Genomic DNA, 21,509 nt, shown 5'->3' on the forward strand with positions numbered 1-21,509 from the left:
AGAGACCTCTTAATTCCTAAGGAAAATAAGGAAAACAACCAACACAGGGCCATGCCTTGGGTCCATTTATTCCCATCTCTGGGTGGGTCTGTGAACAACATTCATCCCAGGACTCGGGACCCACCTCTGGTACTTGACCTTGGAAATCATAGGTGAGTGGATTCCCCCATGAAGCGGTTCCCTACACTCGGTTCCTAACCTCTGACAGAGGCCTACAAGAGCAGAGGCTCTGAAGTTTGGAAACATTCTGGGTCTGTGTGATCTGGCTAGGTGCTCTTCACTTTACTTTACCACGTGACATCCCTTTACCGTGACAGAGCCTGGAGCCACACACACACCAACTCAGCCGCCAACACTGTCTCCTCCCTTCTGCTCTGAGGGGCAACAGCGGGTCCAGGGAGAAGGTCAAGGGGAGGGTTTTCTTCTAGGTCATGACTGAGATGAGTTACTTTATCCCACAGATACAGCAGCTACACGGCAGAATTCACACCAAATTCCATTCCTTAAGTGACCATATTTCACAGTTTATTAAGAGATCCCCGCCACCAGACCTATAAGCCTCTGTGTGACCTTTACAGTCCAAGCCCAGGAGTGACCACCACCCGCTCCTCTTCTTCCTTGGCCCGGCCCCGCCCAGCCCATGGGCCGGCCTCCCCTCAGAACGCCGTGTAGTAGTGCTCTGTGGTGCTGATGATGTCGCTCTGGTCCTCCAGGAGCTCCAGCACCTGCTGCAGCACGCCTTCGCTCAGGTCCGGGCTGACACTCAGGCGGGCACAGGCCAAGATGTGCTGAAAGTGGCAGCCCTTCTCTGCGTCTGCTGGAGAGAGGCAGCGGGCTCAGCCTGGCACTCCTGTCAGACCCTCAGCCCCCTCGGCGGCCTCCCCCTCTCGGGACAAGTCTCCACAGCTCCCGGGTCAGAACCTGCACTTCCCCAAGATCCACTGGCGATTCTGACGCACAGCAGAGTCAGAGAGGCACTGGTTTAGGTCACCAGCAGGAATGAAACAAAAGCCGTGTTCTTAGGCCCCTTCTTTCGCCACATGACGTGGACCCACTACTTGGAAACTCAGGCCTTCAACTTTCAAGGATTGCTCCTGGCTCAGGGACTATCTATAACTGAATGGATTTTTAGTGCTTGATAATCTTTTTTCTCTAGGGCAATTACAGGTATAAGTGCTATTCAGTGCCGAACCCATAGCTTCCCAGGTGGGACCCCTCCTTGAGACGGACAGCAGAGCTGTTTATGGCAGACTCCATATCCTTTCCCATAAGTCCTGACTCAGGTAACAGCCTGGAGAAGAAGGGACTCCCACCACTTCTCTGCCTAGGCTTCCAAGAATTCCTGTCTATGATGGCTGTGTTCTAGTAATCTCTTATCCTCCACCCCAAAACACTTAAGACCATCTGGTACACAATGAGAAATTTCAGGGTTAGCAGCCTTTATCCTAGTTCAAATCAATGATTCACAGTAGTGGAATGCACAGTGAAGATGTGACCATTAGAGAGGGTCATGAAATCAACGTAATGGGTTGTGATCAGCAATTGTTTCCTTACCAACAGATTAAGAAAGACAGGAAAAGGAAATTACAAAATGCATTGCATTATAGCACAAGTATTATTTTGTGAAACTTTACATATGCATAAATGCTTATATATGTGTGTCTGTACATATATATGTATATATAACGTAACAGATCATGATGTAAAATGCATCTGTAACTCTGAGTCAAAGTCAAACGTCATTACAGAAAACAGCCTCCCAGATTCGCTTCAAGCCCTATGCAGGGCCAGGTTTGGCCTCTGTCTCCCCAGCATCTGGCACCCCTGCTGTTCCACACAGTCACCAAATGTTGTTTTCAGAGAACAAAACGCTTGAGGCCCCAGGAAGGTGATTAAAGAGGTATCGTGGTGTTGGGCAAAGCATGGTTTGGGAGGTGGCACAGGTCTGTGGCCTTGGGCAACTTACAGCATCTCTGAGGCCGAGTTTTCTCACCAATGAGGAGGGGGAGGGACTGTGAAGGGGGTGTGGGTACCTCTGGGGTCCTTTCCAGCTCTCGGGGTCAGACACCATCTCAAGCAGTGCTCCAGAGCTAACGAAGACTTGTTAAATTCTGACCTCTAGTGGCCCTGTCCTCTCATTCTCCCTCCCAGTTTATTGTTGAAAAACTTGTCACCTTCACTGGTTTCCAGGCTGTCCCTCCAACATTCATTCAATAAAGACTTCCTGAACACCTACTGTGTGTGTAGTGCTGAGCAAGGAGGAGCAAGTGACAGAGGGACAGTGGACTCGTGAGGCCAACAGGCCCACGTTCAAGTACTGGCTCCGACAGGGAAGACTGGTTCGTGTCTCTGGGTCTGTTTCCTCATCTGTAAGATAGGGAGAAAATCGCCTCCTTCACCCGTGGCTATAGGGATTAAAGGAGCTTGGTGGCAGGTGTCTCTTACACAGGAATGACTATGATTCTGTCATCCTCTCCATAACCTAAGATGACACCCATAACCTAGTCCGGGCTCTAAAGCAGCTTCAGCTCTTCCTGAGAAGGGTGACGCTGGATGGTGTAAAGGGGCTCCAGCCAAACTGGGCCCACACGTGGCAGATGAAGCACTAGGACCCTCACCACCGTTCGGCTTTTAATCTGTCTTTGTAGGGCCTGCGTACCCAAGCTCAGGGCTCAAGAGGACCTACGGATGTATGTGGGGCCCTAAGCAGCAATGCCCCGAAGGCCTTCAACTATCTCTTCTGAAAGGCCATGCTGCTGTCTGGGAAGGATTCTCACAAAGTGACCTTGTAGTCACATGGAAGAAGGACTGGTTTTAGTTTTTAAATGTTTGGTAGAATTCACCAGTGAAGCCGTCAGGTCCAGAGCTTTTCTCTGTTGGTAGGTTTTTAGTTACTGATTCAATCTCCTTACTAGGTATAGCTGTACTCAAATTTCCTTTTTCTTTTACATTTTTTTTAAGAGTTTATTTATTTATTTGAACACAGAGAGAGAGAGAGAGATCACAAGTAGGCAGAGGCAGGCAGAAAGAGAGGGGGAAGCAGGCTCCCTTCTGAGCAGAGAGCCCGACGCAGGCCTCGATCCCAGGACTCTGAGATCATGACCTGAAGTGCAGGCAGAGGTTTTACCCCACTGAGCCACCCAGGTGCCCAAATTTCCTTTTTCTATGTGATTTAGTCTTAGTGTGTTCTGTGTTTCTAGGAATTCATCCCTACCATCTGGTGATACGGTTTGCTAACATGCAATCGTTCACAGTCCTCTTTCGCAGTCTTTACTTCTGTAGAACCTATACTAATGTCCTCTTTTTCATTTCTGACTTTAGTGATTTGAGTCTTTTCTCCTTCTTCTTAGTCCCTCTAGCTAAAGGTTTGGCAATTTTGTTCATTTTTTTCAAAGAACCCCTTCTGGTTTCATTTTCTCTATTATTTTCTATTCTCTATCTCATTTATCTTTGTTCTAATCATTATTATTGCCTTTCTTTTGCTAGCCTTTGGGCTTAATTTGTTCTTTTCTAGATCCTTAAATTGTAAGAAGTTAGGTTTCGATCTGAGATCCCTCTTGTTTTGTAATGTGTTTATAGCTGTAACATTCCCTTTAGTGCTACATCTCCTAAGTTTTGTTATGTTGTATTCTCATTTTCATTCATCTCTAGCTATTTTCTAATTTCCTTTGTGATTTCTTCTTTGATCTACTAGTTACGAGTGTTAATTTCCACAAATTTGTTAAGTTTTCCTGCTTTGTTACTGATTTCTAACTCCATCTGATTATGGTCAAAGAAGATACTTTGTATGGTATATTTTTACCATTGACAGAGACTTAATTAGAGGCCCAACATATGGTCTATCCTGGAAAATGCCCCATGTACACTCAACAAGAATGTGTATTCTGTTGTTGGAGAGTGTTCTGTGTAGGTCTATTAGATCTAATTTCTTATGGTATTCAAGTTCTCTATTTCCTTATCTTCTGTCTGCTTGTTCTACCCATTATTGAGAGTAGAGGACTGATGTCCCCAATTTTGATCACAGAACTATTTATTTCTCCTTTCAATTTTGTCCATTTTTGCTCCATCTATTTTGATGGTCTGTCATTAGGTACATAAATGTTTATAATTGCTATATCTACTTGCTGTACTGAACCTTTTAATAATATATAATGCCTTTCTTTGATCTTATAAACTTTTTGGTTTTAAAGTTGGTTTTGTCTGATATTAATATAGCCACTCCTGCTCTCTGTTGGTTACTTTTGTTTGCACTGGGTTATCTTTTTCCATCCTTTGACTTTCAATCCATTTGTGTCTTTGGATCTAAGGTGAGCCTTTTATAGACAGCATATAGTTGGATCGTGTTTTTTTTAATCCATTTTGCCAACCTGTCTTTTGAATGGAGAGTTAAATCCATTTAGGTTTTAACTAATTACTGTTGGCGGGGGAAGGACTTGCTTTTGTCATTTTGTTATTTGTTTTCCATATGCCTTATAACTTTTTGTCCTTCGTTTCCTGCATTACTGAATTCTTTTGTGTTCAGCCAATTTTTTTTTTTTTTTTGGTAGTGAAGTGTTTAAATTCCTTTATTTCCTTTTGTGCATATTCTATAGCTATTTTCTTTGTGGTTACCATGGGGATTTTACTCACATTCCTAATTTGAATGTATTCCAATTTAACTTCAACACTGAAAAACCTGCTCCTTTTCAGCGCTATCCCTGCATCTTTTGATTGTTGATATCACAAAATTACATCTTTATGCATTCTGTCACCTAAGAACATAAACTAGGTATTCTTTTAAATTCATTAGTCTCTTAAATTATATAGAAAACAAAATGTGGAATTAAAAACCAGAGTTACAGGGCGCCTGGGTGGCTGAGTGGGTTAAAGCCTCTGCCTTCGGCTCAGGTCATGATCCCAGAGTCCTGGGATCGAGTCCCACATCGGGCTCTCTGCTCAGCGGGAAGCCTGCTTCCCCCTCTCTCTGCCTGCCTCTCTGCCTACTTGTGATCTCTCTCTGTCAAAGGAATAAATAAAAATCTTAAAAATAAATAAATAAATAAAACCCAGAGTTACAATAATGTCAGTAGATTGAGAATTATCTTTAACAATGTATTGGCCTCTTAAATCGTACAGAAATCAAAACGTGAAGTTAAAAACCATTGCTATAATATTAGCTTTTATAATTGTCCACATATTTACCATTACTGAGACCTGTATTTCTTCACATGGCTTTGAGTTACTGCCCAGTGTCTTTTCATTTCACTATGTCAGATGCCCTTGAACATTTCTTACAGAGCATGTCTACTGGTAACAAACTCCCTCAGCTTTATCTTGGAATGTCTTAATTTCTCCCTCACTTTTTTTTTTTTTTTAAAGATTTTATTTATTTGACAGAGAGAGATCACAAGTAGGCAGAAAGGCAGGCAGAGAGAGAGAGAGAGAGAGGAAGCAGGCTCCCAGCTGAGCAGAGAGCCCAATGCGTGACTCGATCCCAGGACACTGAGATCATGACCTGAGCCAAAGGCAGAGGTTTAACCAACTGAGCCACCCAGGCACCCTCTTCCTCACTTTTGATGAACAGTTTTACTAAATATGGGACTCTTCATTGACAGGTTTTTGGCTTTTTTTCCTTTTACCACTTTGAATGTATCGGCCCACAGCCTTTGGCCTCCAAAGTTTCTGATGAGAAATATGCTAATCTTATTGATGGGCCTTTGTATGTGACAAACTGCTTCTCTCTTGCTGCTTTCAAGATTCTCTGTCTTTGCCTTTCAAATATCTGATTATGACGTGTTGTGGTATGGGTCTAAGTTCATCTTACTTGAGAGTTCACAGGGGATCTTAGATGTTTGTATTCATGTCTTTCATCAAATTGTTTTTCATCAAATTAAAGAAGTTTTTAGCCACCAGTTCTTCAAATATTCTCTCTTCTCCTTCTAGGATTCTCATAATACATAAGTTGGCCCAGTGGACAGTGTCCCACAGGTCCCTTAAGCTCTGTTTACTTTTCTTCAATGTAAAGTTTGTTGATTTTTTTTCTTCTGCCTTTGAATCTCTAGAGTGAAATTTTCATTTCAGTTATTACACTTTTCAGCTCCAGAATTTCTTTCTGGTTTCTTCTGAGGTTCAATTTCAATTTCCTTATTTGTATTTCCATTTTGTTCATCTACCATTTTCTTGACCTTCTCCATATCTCTCCACATCTCTCTTTAGTTCTTTCAGCATTTTAAAGACAGTTGTTTTAAATTCTGTGTCTAGTAGATCTGCAATCTGCATCCTGCTTTCTCAGGAATGGTTTCTGTTGATTATTTTTTTCTTCTGAATGGGCCATACTTTCCTACTTTTTTGTGTACCTTGTGATTTTTAGTTGAAAACTGGACATTTGAATTTAATAATGTGATAACTTTGGAGAGCAGATTTTCCCCCTTCCCCCAGGATTTTCTGGGTTTTTCTTTTGTTTTGTTTTTTAAATTATAGGCTGGGTCTGTGCCAAGGATCAGCCTGAGGCATAAACTTAAGGTCTTCTCAAGTCTTTTTCTCGGGCTATGTCTTTTGGGTATGCGTAATCACTTTTTGATTTTTCCCATATATGCAATTGATTTTTAATACCTTGGTCTTTCTTTTCTGGCTCCCAAAAGGGGAATAAAGAAAAGTGAAAGTGGGAGGGAAGGGCACCAGTCATTTAAACCCATCGGAAGTCACTTCAGCTTTTGGGGGAGGGGCTGGCAACAACGGGAGTAGGTATGGCAGTGGCCAGCCACCTCTCTGTCTGCAACTCGGAGAAGTAGCAATGGGCTGTGGCGCCTGGGGGGCTCAGTCAGTGAAGCATCCACCTTTGGCTCAGGCCATGATCCCAGGGTCCTGGGATCAAGTACTGCTTGCGGCTCCCTACTCAGGAGGGAGTCTGCTTCTCTCTCTCCCTCTGTTGTTCCCCCTGCTTGTGCTCTCTCTGTTCTTGCTTTCTCTCTCAAATAAATAAATAAAATACATTTTTAAAGAAAGAAGCAATAGGCAAACAGAGCACAGATCCCTGATATTTGGAGGACGTGTTCCTTTTTGGCTACATAGGTCGCTGCAAACTCTGTGTAAGCTACTCCAAGAACATGTGCACAGGTGCCTGCCATGTTGTAGGGGGCGGTGTGAGGAAATGAAACCTGCTACTAAGAGCCGAAACTGACTGAAAGAGTCCAAATTTACTCTCCAAGCCTTCCCCTGGAAGTTGCAAGCCCCCAGTAGACTCTAGAGTTTCAATATAATTATATTAGGCAGATGTAATCGTTGTCTAAGTGGAGAGACAGGTTGCTGGTATTTCCTACTCCACCAACGTATTTAAACCTCATAACAACCCATCATGTGGGCACTATTATTATCCCCATTTTACAAATAAAGACAATGAGGCAAACTTTTGTCAACATAGTACTGGAAGTACTAGCCACAGCAATCAGAAAAGAAAATGAAATAAAAGGCACTGGAATTGGTAAGAAAGAAGTAAAACTGTAAGGGGCGCCTGGGTGGCTCAGTCTGTTAAGCGGCTACCTTCGACTCAGGTCATGATCCCGGGGTCCTGGGATCAAGCCCTACATCAGGCTCCTTGCTCAGCAGGGAGCCTGTTTCTCCCTCTCCCTCTGCCTCTCCCCCAGCATGTGTTCTCTCACTCAATGTCTGGCTCTCAAATAAATAAATAAAACCTTAAAAACAAAAAAGAAAAGAAATACTCCTAAATGACTGGAGAGTTTACATTCTACCGATCATCCTGATAAGGAAAAACTCAATGCTGTATTTCGTACAAAGGTCAGAAACACACTAAAAGCCCAGCAGGAATGATGAAGAGATTGAAGACCTATCTGTACGTACAATGGAATCCTGCATGGTATTAAGAAGACTCAGGCAGTGTTGGATGTGCTGTTGCTGAATGATTTCTAGAAGCCAGTGTTAGATTTGAGATACCAGGTGTGGAACACTGAGCATCATATGCTAACCTTTACTTGTGGGGCTTTTGAAAAGAAACTACACAAATACGTTTGTCAGTGTATGTAACACCTCTAGAACAATATGCAGGAAACTAGTAACACCCACTGCCTTTGGACATGGGAACACAGAGCCTGAGGCTCGGGGTTGGGAGGGATCCTGATTTTCTGTGTGCACTTTGCACTGTCTGACTTTTTAACCATGTCCATACCTGATCACTCAGAAAAAAAAGAATATAGATATAGATATAGATATAGATATAGATACACACACACACACACACACACACACACACACATTTTTTTTAGATCACAGATATTTTCTAGGACAAGGAGTGGTCACAGCAGATGCCAAGACAGTTCCTACGAGGTATGAGTCCTGGCATTCTCAGTTACTCGTGCTCCAGAGTTCAGCTCCTGGGAGTTTCCTAGTTCTGGGGCCTGGCTTACAGCTGTCAAGAGGCTCCCACATATAGACTGAGGGGCACAGGGGTCCACCTGGACACACACACACACACTCTTCAGGGCTGGGGCGGGTCTGGGGGCTTGGGGGGCATGGAAAACCTGTCACTTTTGCAGACTCTCAGGCTACCAGGTAGTCTGGCTATCCTGAGAAATGCAGTGTGAATTCCTCTCATTCGCTTCACCAGGCACTGGAATTATTTCAACCAATCCTGCTCCCAGTGCAGATCAAAGTAGGGTCTGGTCAGGTGGCTGACAAGGAGGATGAGGGCAGGGAGGCTATTTGGGGAGCAGCCTCTCGTCTCCTCTTGGTCGAAGAACTTGACATTGCACTGCTCTTTAAAGCTCTCTAAATTATGGATAGACAGGTTCTCCCCTAACTCAAGGATACTCGTCCTTGTTCTGAATGATGTGAACAAAAGCCAGAAAATTCCCATTAAAATAATAGAGTGCTTTCAGTTTATTTTAAGATCTGTTGTCACACCATTCTGGGATCTGACCTCATCGGTTCTTAAAGGCTAAGTAGGGTTGCATACCATAAACACCAGGGCTGGAGACCTGGTCCAGCTCCGCCCGCTGAGTCAGCCTGGAGCAGGGCCAGGCCCCAGGGATGGAGGGATTGAAAGGGCTGGGGGACATTTCTCTGGAGAGAAAGCAAGCAGGCAGGCTGAGGAGACCTGCAGTCATTAACAAGTCCTTCCCCTTCTCTTTTAGCCTCATTTGTTGACAAATGCCAACATTCATTATCAGCATACGTTTGTTTGTAAAAGACAGACTTTGAAAAGTCACCTTGAAGTCTGATCAGTTTACACAGGATTTAAAGACAGGACTAGTGCTTTCTTCTCTTTCTAACCTGTATGAAAATAGTAATGTCTATTGTCAGGCGAGCTACAGTTTGAGTTTCTAACCACTAGGGGTTGACCTAACTCCACTAAAACCAACTGTACTTTAAACCATTTCTTCTGCAAATTATCAGGTTCCAAGATGACTGAATTATACTAATCATCACCTGTAATGTCTAGAACCATTTCTCCTAACACTGAAAGGCTTGATGTCAGAACAGAGGAAACGGTCTTGTCTGCGTTCAAAGGCAAGGGGCAAGAGTAGAATAAGAAATAAGACAAATCAGAGTACATGAGAACCAGAAGGTCAAAAAGTCTCAGCCAGTGGCTTAGCTCACTGTACTGCAACCACCTGAGACACTCACCCAGACAGCTCCTGTCCCCTCCCCTAATCAAGCAGTGTCCCCAGGGCTGGGACCTTAGCACTGCATGGTAAGAAGCTCCAGGGTACAGTCATATGTGACGCTAAGGTCAGAACAACTGTGAGAATCTAATGCTATTGTACCGAAGAAGAGATTGAGGCTCAGAGGGGCAGCTGTCCCAACCAGTCATATTTCCAAGTCAGTACTGGGGAAAGCCCCAGTCTCCTGACTCTCCATCCAGTGCTCTCTGGGAGGGAACATTCCCCTCCAGGGCACCTGGGCACCACATACATGTACATCCCACCACTTACGATTTGGTTTCTGGCAGTCTTCTTGAATGATATGGTGGATCTTTCTGTGCAGTTCTTTGTCTTCTCTGGTTACCTAAATGGGAAAAACAGGAGAGAGGGCATTTTTCAGTAATGAAGCGGTTGCATCACCCAGACTCCCAGACTAGTATTTAGGATGGTTTCTAAAGATTTCACAGTCATCACCATCCCTACACCAACAAGAGGGTTTTTGACACTTGGCCTATTGTCAAAGCAGCTCTGTCACCATGCAGCTCACTGCTTTGTAGCTGGCCCAGAGGCACGCTCCCTAGGAAGGTGGTTTACCAGGGCCATGTCAAGAAAAACTGAAATTCTGTACTTTTAAGGAGCAAATTTTTTCTCAAATATTTGTGACAGATTCATGAAGTTTCTCTTGCTCGTCTTTATATTCAAAGGGAGGCACAAGTGATCAAAGTCTTGATCTCCACCCAGGACTCCTTCCTCTGGGCCCTGATACCTGTCTCATGTCTCATGAGTTTTCTTCTTTCTCCCAACCCCAAAGAAAAAGAAATGAAACAAAAACTGTCTGGAAAAGCTAGCAAGGGAGTACATCTAGCTTATCCATGGAAACACTTTCTGTCTCAAAGGCAAATATAGCAAAGCTCCTTTCTCAATTGGCCAGTAAGAAGGAAGCCAAGTAACCAGATGGGTTCCACCTTCATGTTCCATAGTAAATCTAAAAACAAAAAGAGAAAGAGAGAGAAAGAGAAAGGAAGGAAAAGAGGAAGGAAGGGAAAAACAAAACAAAACAAAACCAGCATGCAAACAAACTAATGTATCAGTAATTATGGGACGAAGACCAGAACGAATGGGGATCTTGACTCCCAAGGTTATTGTGAAGATTATCTATAGTAACGGGGGTGGGGGGGTGGCGGGGTGTGGTGGTGAGAGCTGTGGAAAGCAGGAAAGTGCTACCAAAACAGAAGTATCCACAGCACTGCAATAACTACTTCCCCAGGGCAAGGCCCTCCGGAAAACAGAAACCTACAGCCCAGGCAGGACGTGGAAAGGGAGGAGAGAAGGGGGAGGGGATGGTTCTGCAGAGGAAAAGAGCTATTATTGCTCCATCACCCCTTTCCAGCTCACACTGATTCACAGGAGGAAGTGCCTAACCCTGCCACACCTCAGCCCTGGCCTGCTGCCCAGGAAGAGCCGCTCTCTACTCCATGGACACAGGGGGCCAACCCGGAGCCTCCCAGGGGGAATGGGAGGGGTGGGGGAGGCACGTGAAGGGGAGCTGCCCAGCACAGGCTTCTCCAACCTCACCAGGCCTTTCCACATAGGAGGAGGTGGTCTGCACTCACCTGTACACAGATCAGAATACCCTTTTCAAAAGTTACCTGGGGTGCCTGGCTTGCTCGGTGAATAGAGAATGCACCTTTGATCTCAGGGTAGTGAGTTCAAGCCCCACCCTGGGTGTAGTACTTAAAAAATAAAACAAAAACCCAAACACAAAACTGGAGAGCTCGGCTGGTTCAGCTGGTGAAGCATGTGACTCTTGATCTCAGGGTTGTGAGTTCAAGCTCCATACTGGGTGTAAGAGTTCCTTTTTAAAAAATATTTTATTGGGGCGTCTGGGTGGCTCAATGGGTTGAAGCCTCTGCCTTCGGCTCAGGTCATGGTCTCAGGGTTCTAGGATTGAGTCCCGAGTCAGGGGGCTCTCTGCTCAGCAGGGAGCCTACTTCCCTTCCTCTCTCTCTGTCTGCCTCTCTGCCTACTTGTGATCTCTGTCTGTCAAATAAATAAGTAAAATCTTAAAAAAATATTTTATTTACTTATTTGTCAGAGAGAGAGAACGCACACAAGCAGAGGGGAGAGGCAGACAGAGGGAGAAGCAGGCTATCGCTGAGCAAGGAGCCTGACGACTTGCTCACAACTTGGTCCCAGGACCCTGGAATCATGACCTGAGCTGAAGGCAGACGCTTAACTGACTAAGCCACCCAGGCGTCCCTTGGGTGTAGAGATTACTTAAAAATAAAAATTTAGGGGCACCTGGGTGGCTCAGTGGGTTAAACCTCTGCCTTCGGCTCAGGTCATGATCCCAGGGTCCTGGGGTCGAGCCCCACATCTGGCTCTCTGCTCGGTAGAGAGCCTGCTTCCTCCTCTCTCTCTGCCTGCCTCTCTGTCTACTTGTGATCTCTCTCTCTCTCTGTCAAATAAATAAAATAAATAAAATCTTAAAAAAAAATAAAAAATAAAAATAAAAATAAAAATTTAAAAACCCCAAACTTAAAAATTACTCAAATAGTATTTAAAATATATCTTAATTTAAAAAAAAAAACTCTCTAAAATGGGGAATCGCTATAGTAAATCAACATTAAGAAAATGTCGTAGTAAGGAACGCTTCCCCTCAAGAATCATGTCTGTAAATAGTGAGACTTCTCAGTTTCCTCAGAATTTTTATCTGCCTCTAGGAGAATCACTTGTGACTGAAGCCACATCTCCACTGCTAACATCAGTGGTCAGGAGGAAGCCCATTTTCACTGAAAGCATGGCTCCTCCAATAATCAAAGGCAGGTAGCAAGAGGTGAACCTTCGACTCCGAAAGTATGAAGCAAGCAAGCACTTGTACCCCTGGTGGGAATGTCCATGAGTATGGCCTTCTGGGAGGTCAGTCAGACTGTGCTGACCAGAGGATTAAAGGTACATGCCCTCTGCTCTGGCAATTCCTCTTTTAAGAGCCAGTCTTACAGAAACGCTTACATGAATTCACAAAGATCGCCACAGCAACACTATCTGTGTGAGCAAAACCCAGAATCAGCATCGATGTCCACCAGAAAGAAGTGGTTACAAGTGTGGGGCAAGAACCCATAAGAAAGAGTGCCATGTGACGTCGAACGGACTGAGGAAGATTAGTAAGTACTGACATGGAAGGACGCCAGGGATGTGCTATTCTGGTAACCCACCCCCCAAAACTTCCAGGCATTACTGAGAACAATGGTTCTCAACTGTCTCAGGGGATACTTGGCGATGTCCTGAGACAATTTTTGGTTGTCACAAGCGGGGGGCTGCTACTGCTGTTTAGTGAATGAAGGCCAGGGATGCTGTTAGACATCCTACAACGCAAAGGAAAGCCACTCACAGCCAGGCACCATCTGGCCCAGTATTAAGGTCGAGAAGTCCCAATTTGCAGGATAATCACATTTTTCTCAAAAAAGCCACATCAGCATCTATATGTGTACATTTTGTAAATGTACAGGTAAGTGTCTAGAAGGACATGCTGTTAAAAATGGTAGCTGGTGGGGAGCAGGGGGAGGCCCCTGGGTGGCTCAGGGGGTTAAACATCTGACTTTTGGTTTCGGCTCAGGTGGTGATCTCCCGGGCATGGGATCGAGCACCACGTTGGGCTCTGTGCCCAATGAGAAGTCTCCTTCAGATTCTTTCTCCCTCCCCCTCTCCCGCCTTGTGCTCTCTAAAATACATAAATAGGGACGCCTGGGTGGCTCAGTTGGTTAAGCAGCTGCCTTCGGCTCAGGTCATGATCCCAGCGTGCTGGAATCGAGTCCCGCATCCGGCTCCTTGTTCGTCAGGGAACCTGCTTCTCCCTCTGCCCCTGCCTGCCATTCTGTCTGCCTGTGCTCACTCTCTCTCCCTCTCTCTCTCTGACAAATAAATAAATAAAATCTTTAAAAAAAAATAAAAATAAAAATAAAAAAATAAAATACATAAATAACATCTTTAAAAAGAAATGGCACCTTGGGGAAAGAGAAGGGCTGACTTTCACTCCTTATTTTATGAACCTCCTTAATGATTTTTAAAAACAGTAAACAGGTATTCCTAATGAATGAATATAGTGGTGATCAAAGCTATGAAGGAAAACGGGGCGCCTGGGTGGCGTTAAGTGGGTTAAGCCTCTGCCTTCGGCTCAGGTCATGGTCTCAGGGTCCTGGGATCAAGCCCCACATCGGGCTCTCTGCTCAGCGAGGAGCCTGCTTCCCCGTCTCTCTCTCTGCCTGCCTCTCTGCCTACTTGTGATCTCTCTTTCTGTCAAATAAATAAATAAAATCTTTTAAAAAAAAAAAGTAAAAAAAATCTATGAAGGAAAACAATAAAGTTGCAGGTCTCTTACATAGTATAGCTTATCAAAACCATCATCTTTCTGGAAAACAAATCCTTTTTCCTGCAGCAGCTGTATTGCATTCTTAAATATGCTATGAATTGCCTTGGACGTGCTGTCATCCTTAGCATCTCCCTGTAGGAAAAGGAAAAAGAAAAAAAAGAAAAGAAGTTAAGTCCCGTCTTACAGCATCTAAGAGTAACTCGCTGGACCAACTGGTTTATGAATTCACCCAACAGGCTTCTGATCTGCTGAGTCAAAACCATCCAGGTGTGTGGCCTGGCAGGATGGTATTTAAGCAGGACTGGGAAGTTTGCTTGGGTCAGATCGTGCTTGATAACCGTTCCATACTGTAGTTGTCCTTTTGTTCGATTTTACCCTATGAAATGGAAAATCAAGAGGATAAAAGAACATAATCTTTGAACTGGAGTATGTACTTTCTATGTCTTGAACATTTAAAATTACTTCTATTTCCATGTTGGTTTTGGTTGAATTGATTCCTAAACAAACAGATAATCTTCTTTTTATTATTCAGAGCCACAACACTACATATATAGTAGCTCGGTTTTTTCATTAAAACTATGGCTATATATAATCTCTTCCTAAGGACATCAGAGAATTTTACACACATTGAAATTAGTTGGGGATTCTTGGATGTACGATATTTGAAGTAGTCTCTTTATTTTAAATGGAGGCAGTTCCTAAAGTATAGATCCTTTCCCTCTTTGATTAGGTTTATTCCAAGGTATCTTATGGTTTTTGGTGCTCTTATAAATGGGATCGATTCTCTAATTTCTCTTCCTACAGTTTCATTGCTAGTGTATAAAAAAGCAATTGATTTCTGTGCATTGATTTTTATCCTGCCACATTACTGAATCGCCATGGTTTCACTTATTTGTGGAACATAAGGAAGAGCATGGAGGACATAGGAGAAGGAAGGGGAAAATGAAGGGGTGGAGTCAGATGGGGGAGAAGAACCATGAGAGACTATGGGCTCTGGGAAACACACTGAGGGTTTCAGAAGGGAGGGGAGTGTGGGGATGGGTGAGCCCGGTGATGGGTATTAAGGAGGGCACGGATTGCAGGGAGCACAGGGTGTTGTACGTAAACAATGAATCATGGAACACTACGTCAAAAACTAATGACGTGCTGTATGGTGACTAACATAACTCAACTAAAATAAATAAATAAATAAATAAATAAATGGAGGCAGCCATTGGGAGACCTGTCTGTCCCAGGTGCATCCATGGGGCTGAAGGCAGGGGTGCCAGGCCGCATGGAAAGAAACTCTGCAGCTCTCAGTTTTCTGTCTCCTCGTTATCAGTATGTCTCTAGGACACAGGTTTACCCAGAGCTACCACTCCATCCTATTTCTTGCTCCCGAGGAAGCCAGGCCTTCAGCTGTATCCAGCCATGGTTCACAAAACTGTAAGCTTACAGAGCTGGGGGCTTTGTTTCAACTTGGCCACCTCCTCCCTGGCACACAGTGGGTAACTCATAGTCTTATTAGTCTGCATAATGAATGGGAGGTGAATACCCCCGTTATAACGGCGGTATTCTTTTTACTATTCCATTGGGGGTTTTCAGTCCATTCCTGAAACAAAGTGGTGAACGACTGTCGTTCAAGGTACAGACCCATTTTTAATGTGACAGAAATTCGCTGAGATGCTTAGAAGATGAGAGCACCGAAGGAACACGGTAAAGCTTCTAAAAAAGCATTTGAAGGCAAGGTCCTACCCCTAATGAAGAAGGCTGATGAAGGGACGCCTGAATGGCTCAGTGGGTTAAGCGTCTACCTTAGGCTCAGGTCATGATCTCAGGGTCCTGGGACTGAGTCCCCCATCCGGCTCCCTGCTCTGTGGGGAGTATGCTTCTCCCTCTGCCCATCCTCCCACTTGTTTTCTCTCTCATAAATAAATAAAATCTTAAAAAAAAAAAAAAAAGAATGCTGATGAAAGCTATCTGAGGCAGTACCCACAGATGCTGAAAGAGAGAACTTGCTTGTCATTTGCCAATGACATTTCCAGCAAGTGACAGGGAAAGGAAAGAAACTCCCAAATGGCTTCAAGCATTGATAACCACATCTCTAAAGAAACCCTCTTTGAAGAAGACTTTCAAAGAGGCACTGTTTTTTTGTTTGTTTCTTTTAAGATTTTATTTATTTATTCGATAGTGAGAGAGAGAGACAGTGAGAGCAGGAACACAAGCAGGGGGAGTGAGAGAGGGAAAGCAGGCTTCCCACTGAATAGGGAGCCCGATGTGGGACTAGATCCCGGGATCCTGGGATCACGACCTGAGCCGAAGGTAGCTGCTTAACTGACTGAGCCACCCAATTGCCCCCAAAGAGGCATTGTTTTAATCTAATGGATCCCAGTCCATTAGAGCGTGTTTCAAAAACACGCTCCCCTGGCTTGAAGAGGATAGTCTAACACTCTCAATTAATAAATAGTCAACAAGCTGGGGCACCTGGTTACTAGAACATTAAAGGCCTGAAAGTTGACAAACATTCCCAGTTATGACAACATCTGATCTCTGAAGGCAGAATAAGGCCAAGAACTATGTGATGACTCCCCCGGGGCAGAAAATCTCTGTGAGTTTGTTTAGAATAAACAACTCACCCAGCAGTTCTCAGTCACACACAGCCTTGTATTCTGGGGGCTTCAAGGAGAGCTGTATTTATTAGGGGAAGCACAATCAACCCAAAATAGACTCCCCCATGAAACAGTTACGGCTACTTAATCTTCGTAATTCTAAGGAATTCATCTTTTTAGTCCATTTACTATCACGATCCTAAGGGTCAAGTTTATTATGGCTCTTACCAAGATAGAAATATATTGGAGACTAAAAATGATTGTTGCATGATTACTGCCATCATTAGAAGGGACTCCTGGTTATCCCCAGACCACACAAAAGCTCAGTTCCTCCTCCCAGATTTCTGTAAGCTCAGGCAGCAGAAAGTGTGCTAGGTCTGTGAGATCTGAAGCAGTTTCAGCTGTGAACAAGGGCAGAAGAGGCTCTGTGAATATAAACAGTGTGTGAAACTTCCTTTCCAAAAACATTTGCCTCGGCTGACCTCAGAACACAGCTCCCTAGTGATTCTAATGCCACAGTCTCAGGGGGCAAGGCCTCCAATCATCTCTGCTAGCCAGCAGTTTGACCTGGCCTGGGATTTGTGTCCTTGTCTTTTTCTAAAGACAAGGCTCAACCGATTCAGGAAACCGAAACTGCACAGAGACAGAAAGTGTGACTGGCGGATCATGTTAAGCCCGAGCGGGCCTCTCTGAGCCGCAGGTCAGGAACTGGGTGGATCTCTGAAATATATATATAGTCTTCATTCTCAAACACACTCCACATTTATCCAGCTGTCAAAGAAACAATGGTTTTGCAAGGTCTGCTTATCAAGTTTCTGGATTTGCTGAGAAGGGCCACTACGGAAAAAGAAAAGGGGGCGGGGAACATTCAAACCTTCTCTCCCTTGGCCTCTAAACTGTATAACACGATCACAACTATTTTTTGTGAAGCTTTCATCTGTATGACAACAGAAAGTGCCAGAGGATCTAGGGTTTCACAATCATTGTAAAGCATCCTTCGTCTCCTAGGCTCTATTAAGCAGAATTCAACTTAATGATGCTGACCTCCCCAACCAGAGTCATGTGAGGGAGTAATTCATAATTGATGGAAAAGAGTTTCCAAAGACAAAACAAAGTGCCACATTCATATCTCTTTAAACATACATGACGGGCAGATGTAAGTTTCTGCTCTAAGCATTTTCAGAAAGATATCACGCCAAAAGTTCCCTATGGTTGTTTTGAATGGAGAAGCCTTGAGAGAATCCTTGGCCCCGATAGAAAAGCGGGTTCACAGGAAGAATGCGGTCTTTGCTAAGCTTCAGTTTCTTTCCAAACAGGCCGACAGAGTGGTCAGAAGTGCTATGGGGCTAACTTGGCGGTGAGCCGCCTCTGGATGACTACATGAGAGAAAGGCTAATCTTGTGGACGGTGGCCAGCTAGAGGGCCCCGGCCGCGAAGGAGCGAGCGGCAGTGTCGCAGAAGGCAGCAGCCAGTCCGGGCCCTCCCCACCGGGGCGTCCCTGACATGCTATCCCGGTCTCTGCAAATGACATCGCGGGTCACCGGGCCCACAGCCTGTGGCCAAGAGAAGATAATTAGGTTCGTGAACGAAACTGAGAAGCAGCGGCCATGGCCTAGGAGGTCAGGATGAGGACCCAGTATCTGTTCCACCAGAATCACGAGGAATAACTTATGTTACCTAACAAGGTGTTCACGGCAGCTCTGCTGGCAGTGACAAAAGACCGGAAAACTTCTAAACAGTCCAGAAATGGAGAGAGTGGTTAAATAAATTATGGTACATGTAACAAGAGATCATTATAGTGGCAAATCTGTATGAATGGCTAGGAAAGGCTAAGACAAGCCATTCAGTGAAAAGCTAGGTACAGATCAGAGTTTAGCTTGCTACCGACTGTGTAAAAAGAAGGCGGGGGGATATAATCACTCCTAGTTTATAAATGCACAGACTCTCTCTGGAAGGATATTCATGAGGCTAGTAATGGTGCTTATCTCTGGGGGAAGGGGGTACAAGGGAGGATGGGAAGGAAACTTTAACTAGATACCTTCGGGGACTATTTAAATTTTTAAAAAACTACTCATTCCTTCAACTAATAAATAATCAAGAACTTAGTTTATGGCAGCCCTGTTCTGGGCCATGGTTCTAGAGAGTGAAGACAAGATAATGAAGACCTCTGCTCTTGTAAAATTTAAGTTCTGGCAGAGGAACAGGCAAACAAACACGTAAATACCAGTGATATCCTGAGATATGAAAACAGGGTGATAACACAGTGAGGAAGCAGGTGGCTATCACAGCAAATAGGGGGGAGGGCAAAAAGGTGACATTTCAGCAGAGATCATTCCCTGGTGGAAAAAAATAAATAAAAATAAATGGTGTCACAACAACAAAAAACCTGAGAATCGCAATGAAAGGGAAAGCCTAAAACCAAAGTTTCAAATAACTCTTAATTACAACTGAATAAACACCAAACAACTTAAGTTCACCTATAACATGAGAGGGGAAAAGGGATAGCTCTTTTCCAGAGGAGTAAGAAATTACTTGATTGTTTCTAGAAATTTTTACTTATAACCAGACTGAATTCAACTTGGTCTTTATATAAATCCTAAAAGATAACCTTATTTTGATGAAGAGAGAGCAAGTTATTAAAAACTTTGGTTCAAGAATCATCTTGCTAGGGCTCCTGGGAGGCTCAGTGGGTTGAGCAACTGCCTTCAGCTCAGGTCATGATCCCAGGGTCCCGGGATCCAGCCCTGCGTCAGGCTCCGGGCTCAGCAGGGAGCCTGCTTCTCCCTCTCCCTCTTCCCCTCCTCCTGTTTGTGTTTATTCTCTGTGTCAAATAAATAAATAAAATCTTTTAAAAAAATCATCTTGCTGAATAAATAATCTTGGAAAGAAAATTGTCTCTTCTCATTTATCTCCTGCTTCTGAGATTAAACACCCATCTCATAAATACTAAGGAACAGTATGAACCTTAAACTACTTTCTCCCCCTACCCAAAGATAAAGTTTACTGAGATTAAGTGAAGAGGGCAAAAGGGCAGGTACATTCTCATTTCAAATTCTTAGTGGTCAGTGACCTTTCCAGAAGAGACACATGGACTAGCACCAGAACTTCTATGCCCTGGTCTACCCTCTGAGTGTCCATGCCACAGTCATGTTCGCCCACACCCTTGAGCTGCACATACGGGACAGGGGACCTGAATTTTCATGGGCATGCGTGCTGCACCTACCTGCTCAGGGCCGGCACTGTGAATCACAGGCTGATTGGCAAGGGACATCAGAGACTCCACAATTTCCAATTCCTGCTGATAAAAGGTTTGCACTTTGTTCTCCACAAGGAATTCTTTGGCTCTTTCACTCAGCAAACACGTGAGATTGGCAAGGTCCAAGGCACCTGGATCACTGCTGGGGGAAAGTTTTGAAAAGCCCTGCAGAAAACTATCACCTTTGCTTCTTTTTAAAACAGAAATTTGGCTGGGACATGTGACACTATATTGATTTTTGTTCGATTGCCTGAAGTACAGCTGACACCCACTTTTAAATTAAGGTGTACAACACAGCAACTGACAAGTCTATACTACGCTACGTTCACAAGCGCGGGTACCGTCTGTCACCATACAGAGCTATTACAGTACTGCTGACTGTATTCCCTGTGCTGTATCTTTTATTCCTACAACATATTCATTCTATACCTAGAAACTCGTATCTACTTTCCTTCACCCATTTTGTCCATCCCCCATCCCACACACTCCTCTCCTTTGATGGACGCTTAGCTTGTTTTCATATCTTGACCTCTGTTTATAAGGCTGCAATAAACATGGGGGTGTTTTTGTTTTCTTTGGGTAAATACCCAGTAGTAGAATTACTGGATCATATGGCATTTCTATTTTTAATTTTTTTTTTAAACCGATTGTTAAACTTTCCCCCATTGTATATTTTTGCCTCCTTTGTTAGAGATTGAGCACATAAATGTGGATTCATTTCTGGGCTCTCTATTCTGTTCCACTGACCTATGTGTCTAGTTTTGTGTCAGTACCATACTTGTTTTGATTACCGTGGCTATGTAGTATATCTTGAAATCTGGGATTGTGATACCTTAAGCTTTGTTCTTCATTCTCAAGATTGCTTTGGTTATTTGGATCTTCTGTGGTTCAATACAAATTCTAAGATTATTTGTTCTAGTTCTTTGAAAAATGCTGTTGGTATTTTGATAAGGATTGCATTGAATCCATAGATTGCTTTGGGCAGTATGGACCTTTTAACAATACTAATTCTTCCAATCCATGAGCATGGAATATCTTTCCATTTGTGTCACCTTCAATTTTTTCATCAATGTTTTATAGTTTTCAGAGTACAGGTCTTCTACCTCCTTGGTTAAGTTTTTTCCTAGGTATTCTATTCTTTTTGGTGCAACTGTAAATGGAATTGTTTTCTTAATTTTTCTTTCTGCTTTGCTATCAGTGTATAGGAATGTAACCAGTTTCTGTGTATTAACTCTAAAGATTTTATTTATTTGACAGAGAGAAATCACAAGTAAGCAGAGAGGCAGGCAGAGAGAGAGGAGGAAGCAGGCTCCCCGCTGAGCAGAAAGCCCGATGCGGGGCTCAAACCCAGGACCTGGGATCATGACCTGAGCCGAAGGCAGCGGCCCAACCCACTAAGCCACCCAGGCGCCCCATGTGTATTAACTCTATATCCTACAACTCTACTGAATTCATTTGTAGTTTCTTTATTATTATTATTATTATTATGTTGTTAGTCACCATACAGTACTCATTTGTAGTTTTAATGATTTGTTTTGGTGGAGTCTTTAGGATTTTTCTATATATAGTATCATGTCATCTGCACATATCGATAGTTTAACTCTTTCCTTACCATTTTGGATGCCTTTTATTTCTTTTTCTTGCCTGACTGCTATGGCTAG

At 43.8% G+C, this 21,509-nt stretch overlaps 1 protein-coding gene across 10 annotated transcripts in view; it reads right to left on the bottom strand.

The window, feature by feature from the left end:
- Positions 1 to 503: 503 nt before the first annotated feature.
- Positions 504 to 21,509, bottom strand: part of STN1 (STN1 subunit of CST complex) — a 44,102-nt gene continuing 23,096 nt past the window's right edge. For 4 of the 10 annotated variants that reach the window (XM_047702836.1, XM_047702833.1, XM_047702842.1 and 1 more), the window contains 5 exons: positions 19,816 to 19,990; positions 14,014 to 14,136; positions 13,027 to 13,039; positions 9,927 to 9,999; positions 504 to 817 (listed from right to left, as the gene is read on the bottom strand). In XM_047702836.1, coding sequence (XP_047558792.1) covers positions 529 to 817; positions 9,927 to 9,999; positions 13,027 to 13,039; positions 14,014 to 14,136; positions 19,816 to 19,990 — 673 coding nt within the window. In that variant the 3' untranslated portion in view covers positions 504 to 528. The remainder of the gene's footprint in view (positions 818 to 9,926; positions 10,000 to 13,026; positions 13,040 to 14,013; positions 14,137 to 19,815; positions 19,991 to 21,509) is intronic. The other 6 variants (XM_047702834.1, XM_047702835.1, XM_047702838.1 and 3 more) reach the window with 6 other exon arrangements.

Source organism: Lutra lutra, chromosome 14, assembly GCF_902655055.1.
Source record: "Lutra lutra chromosome 14, mLutLut1.2, whole genome shotgun sequence".
NCBI classification, from domain to species: domain Eukaryota; kingdom Metazoa; phylum Chordata; class Mammalia; order Carnivora; family Mustelidae; genus Lutra; species Lutra lutra.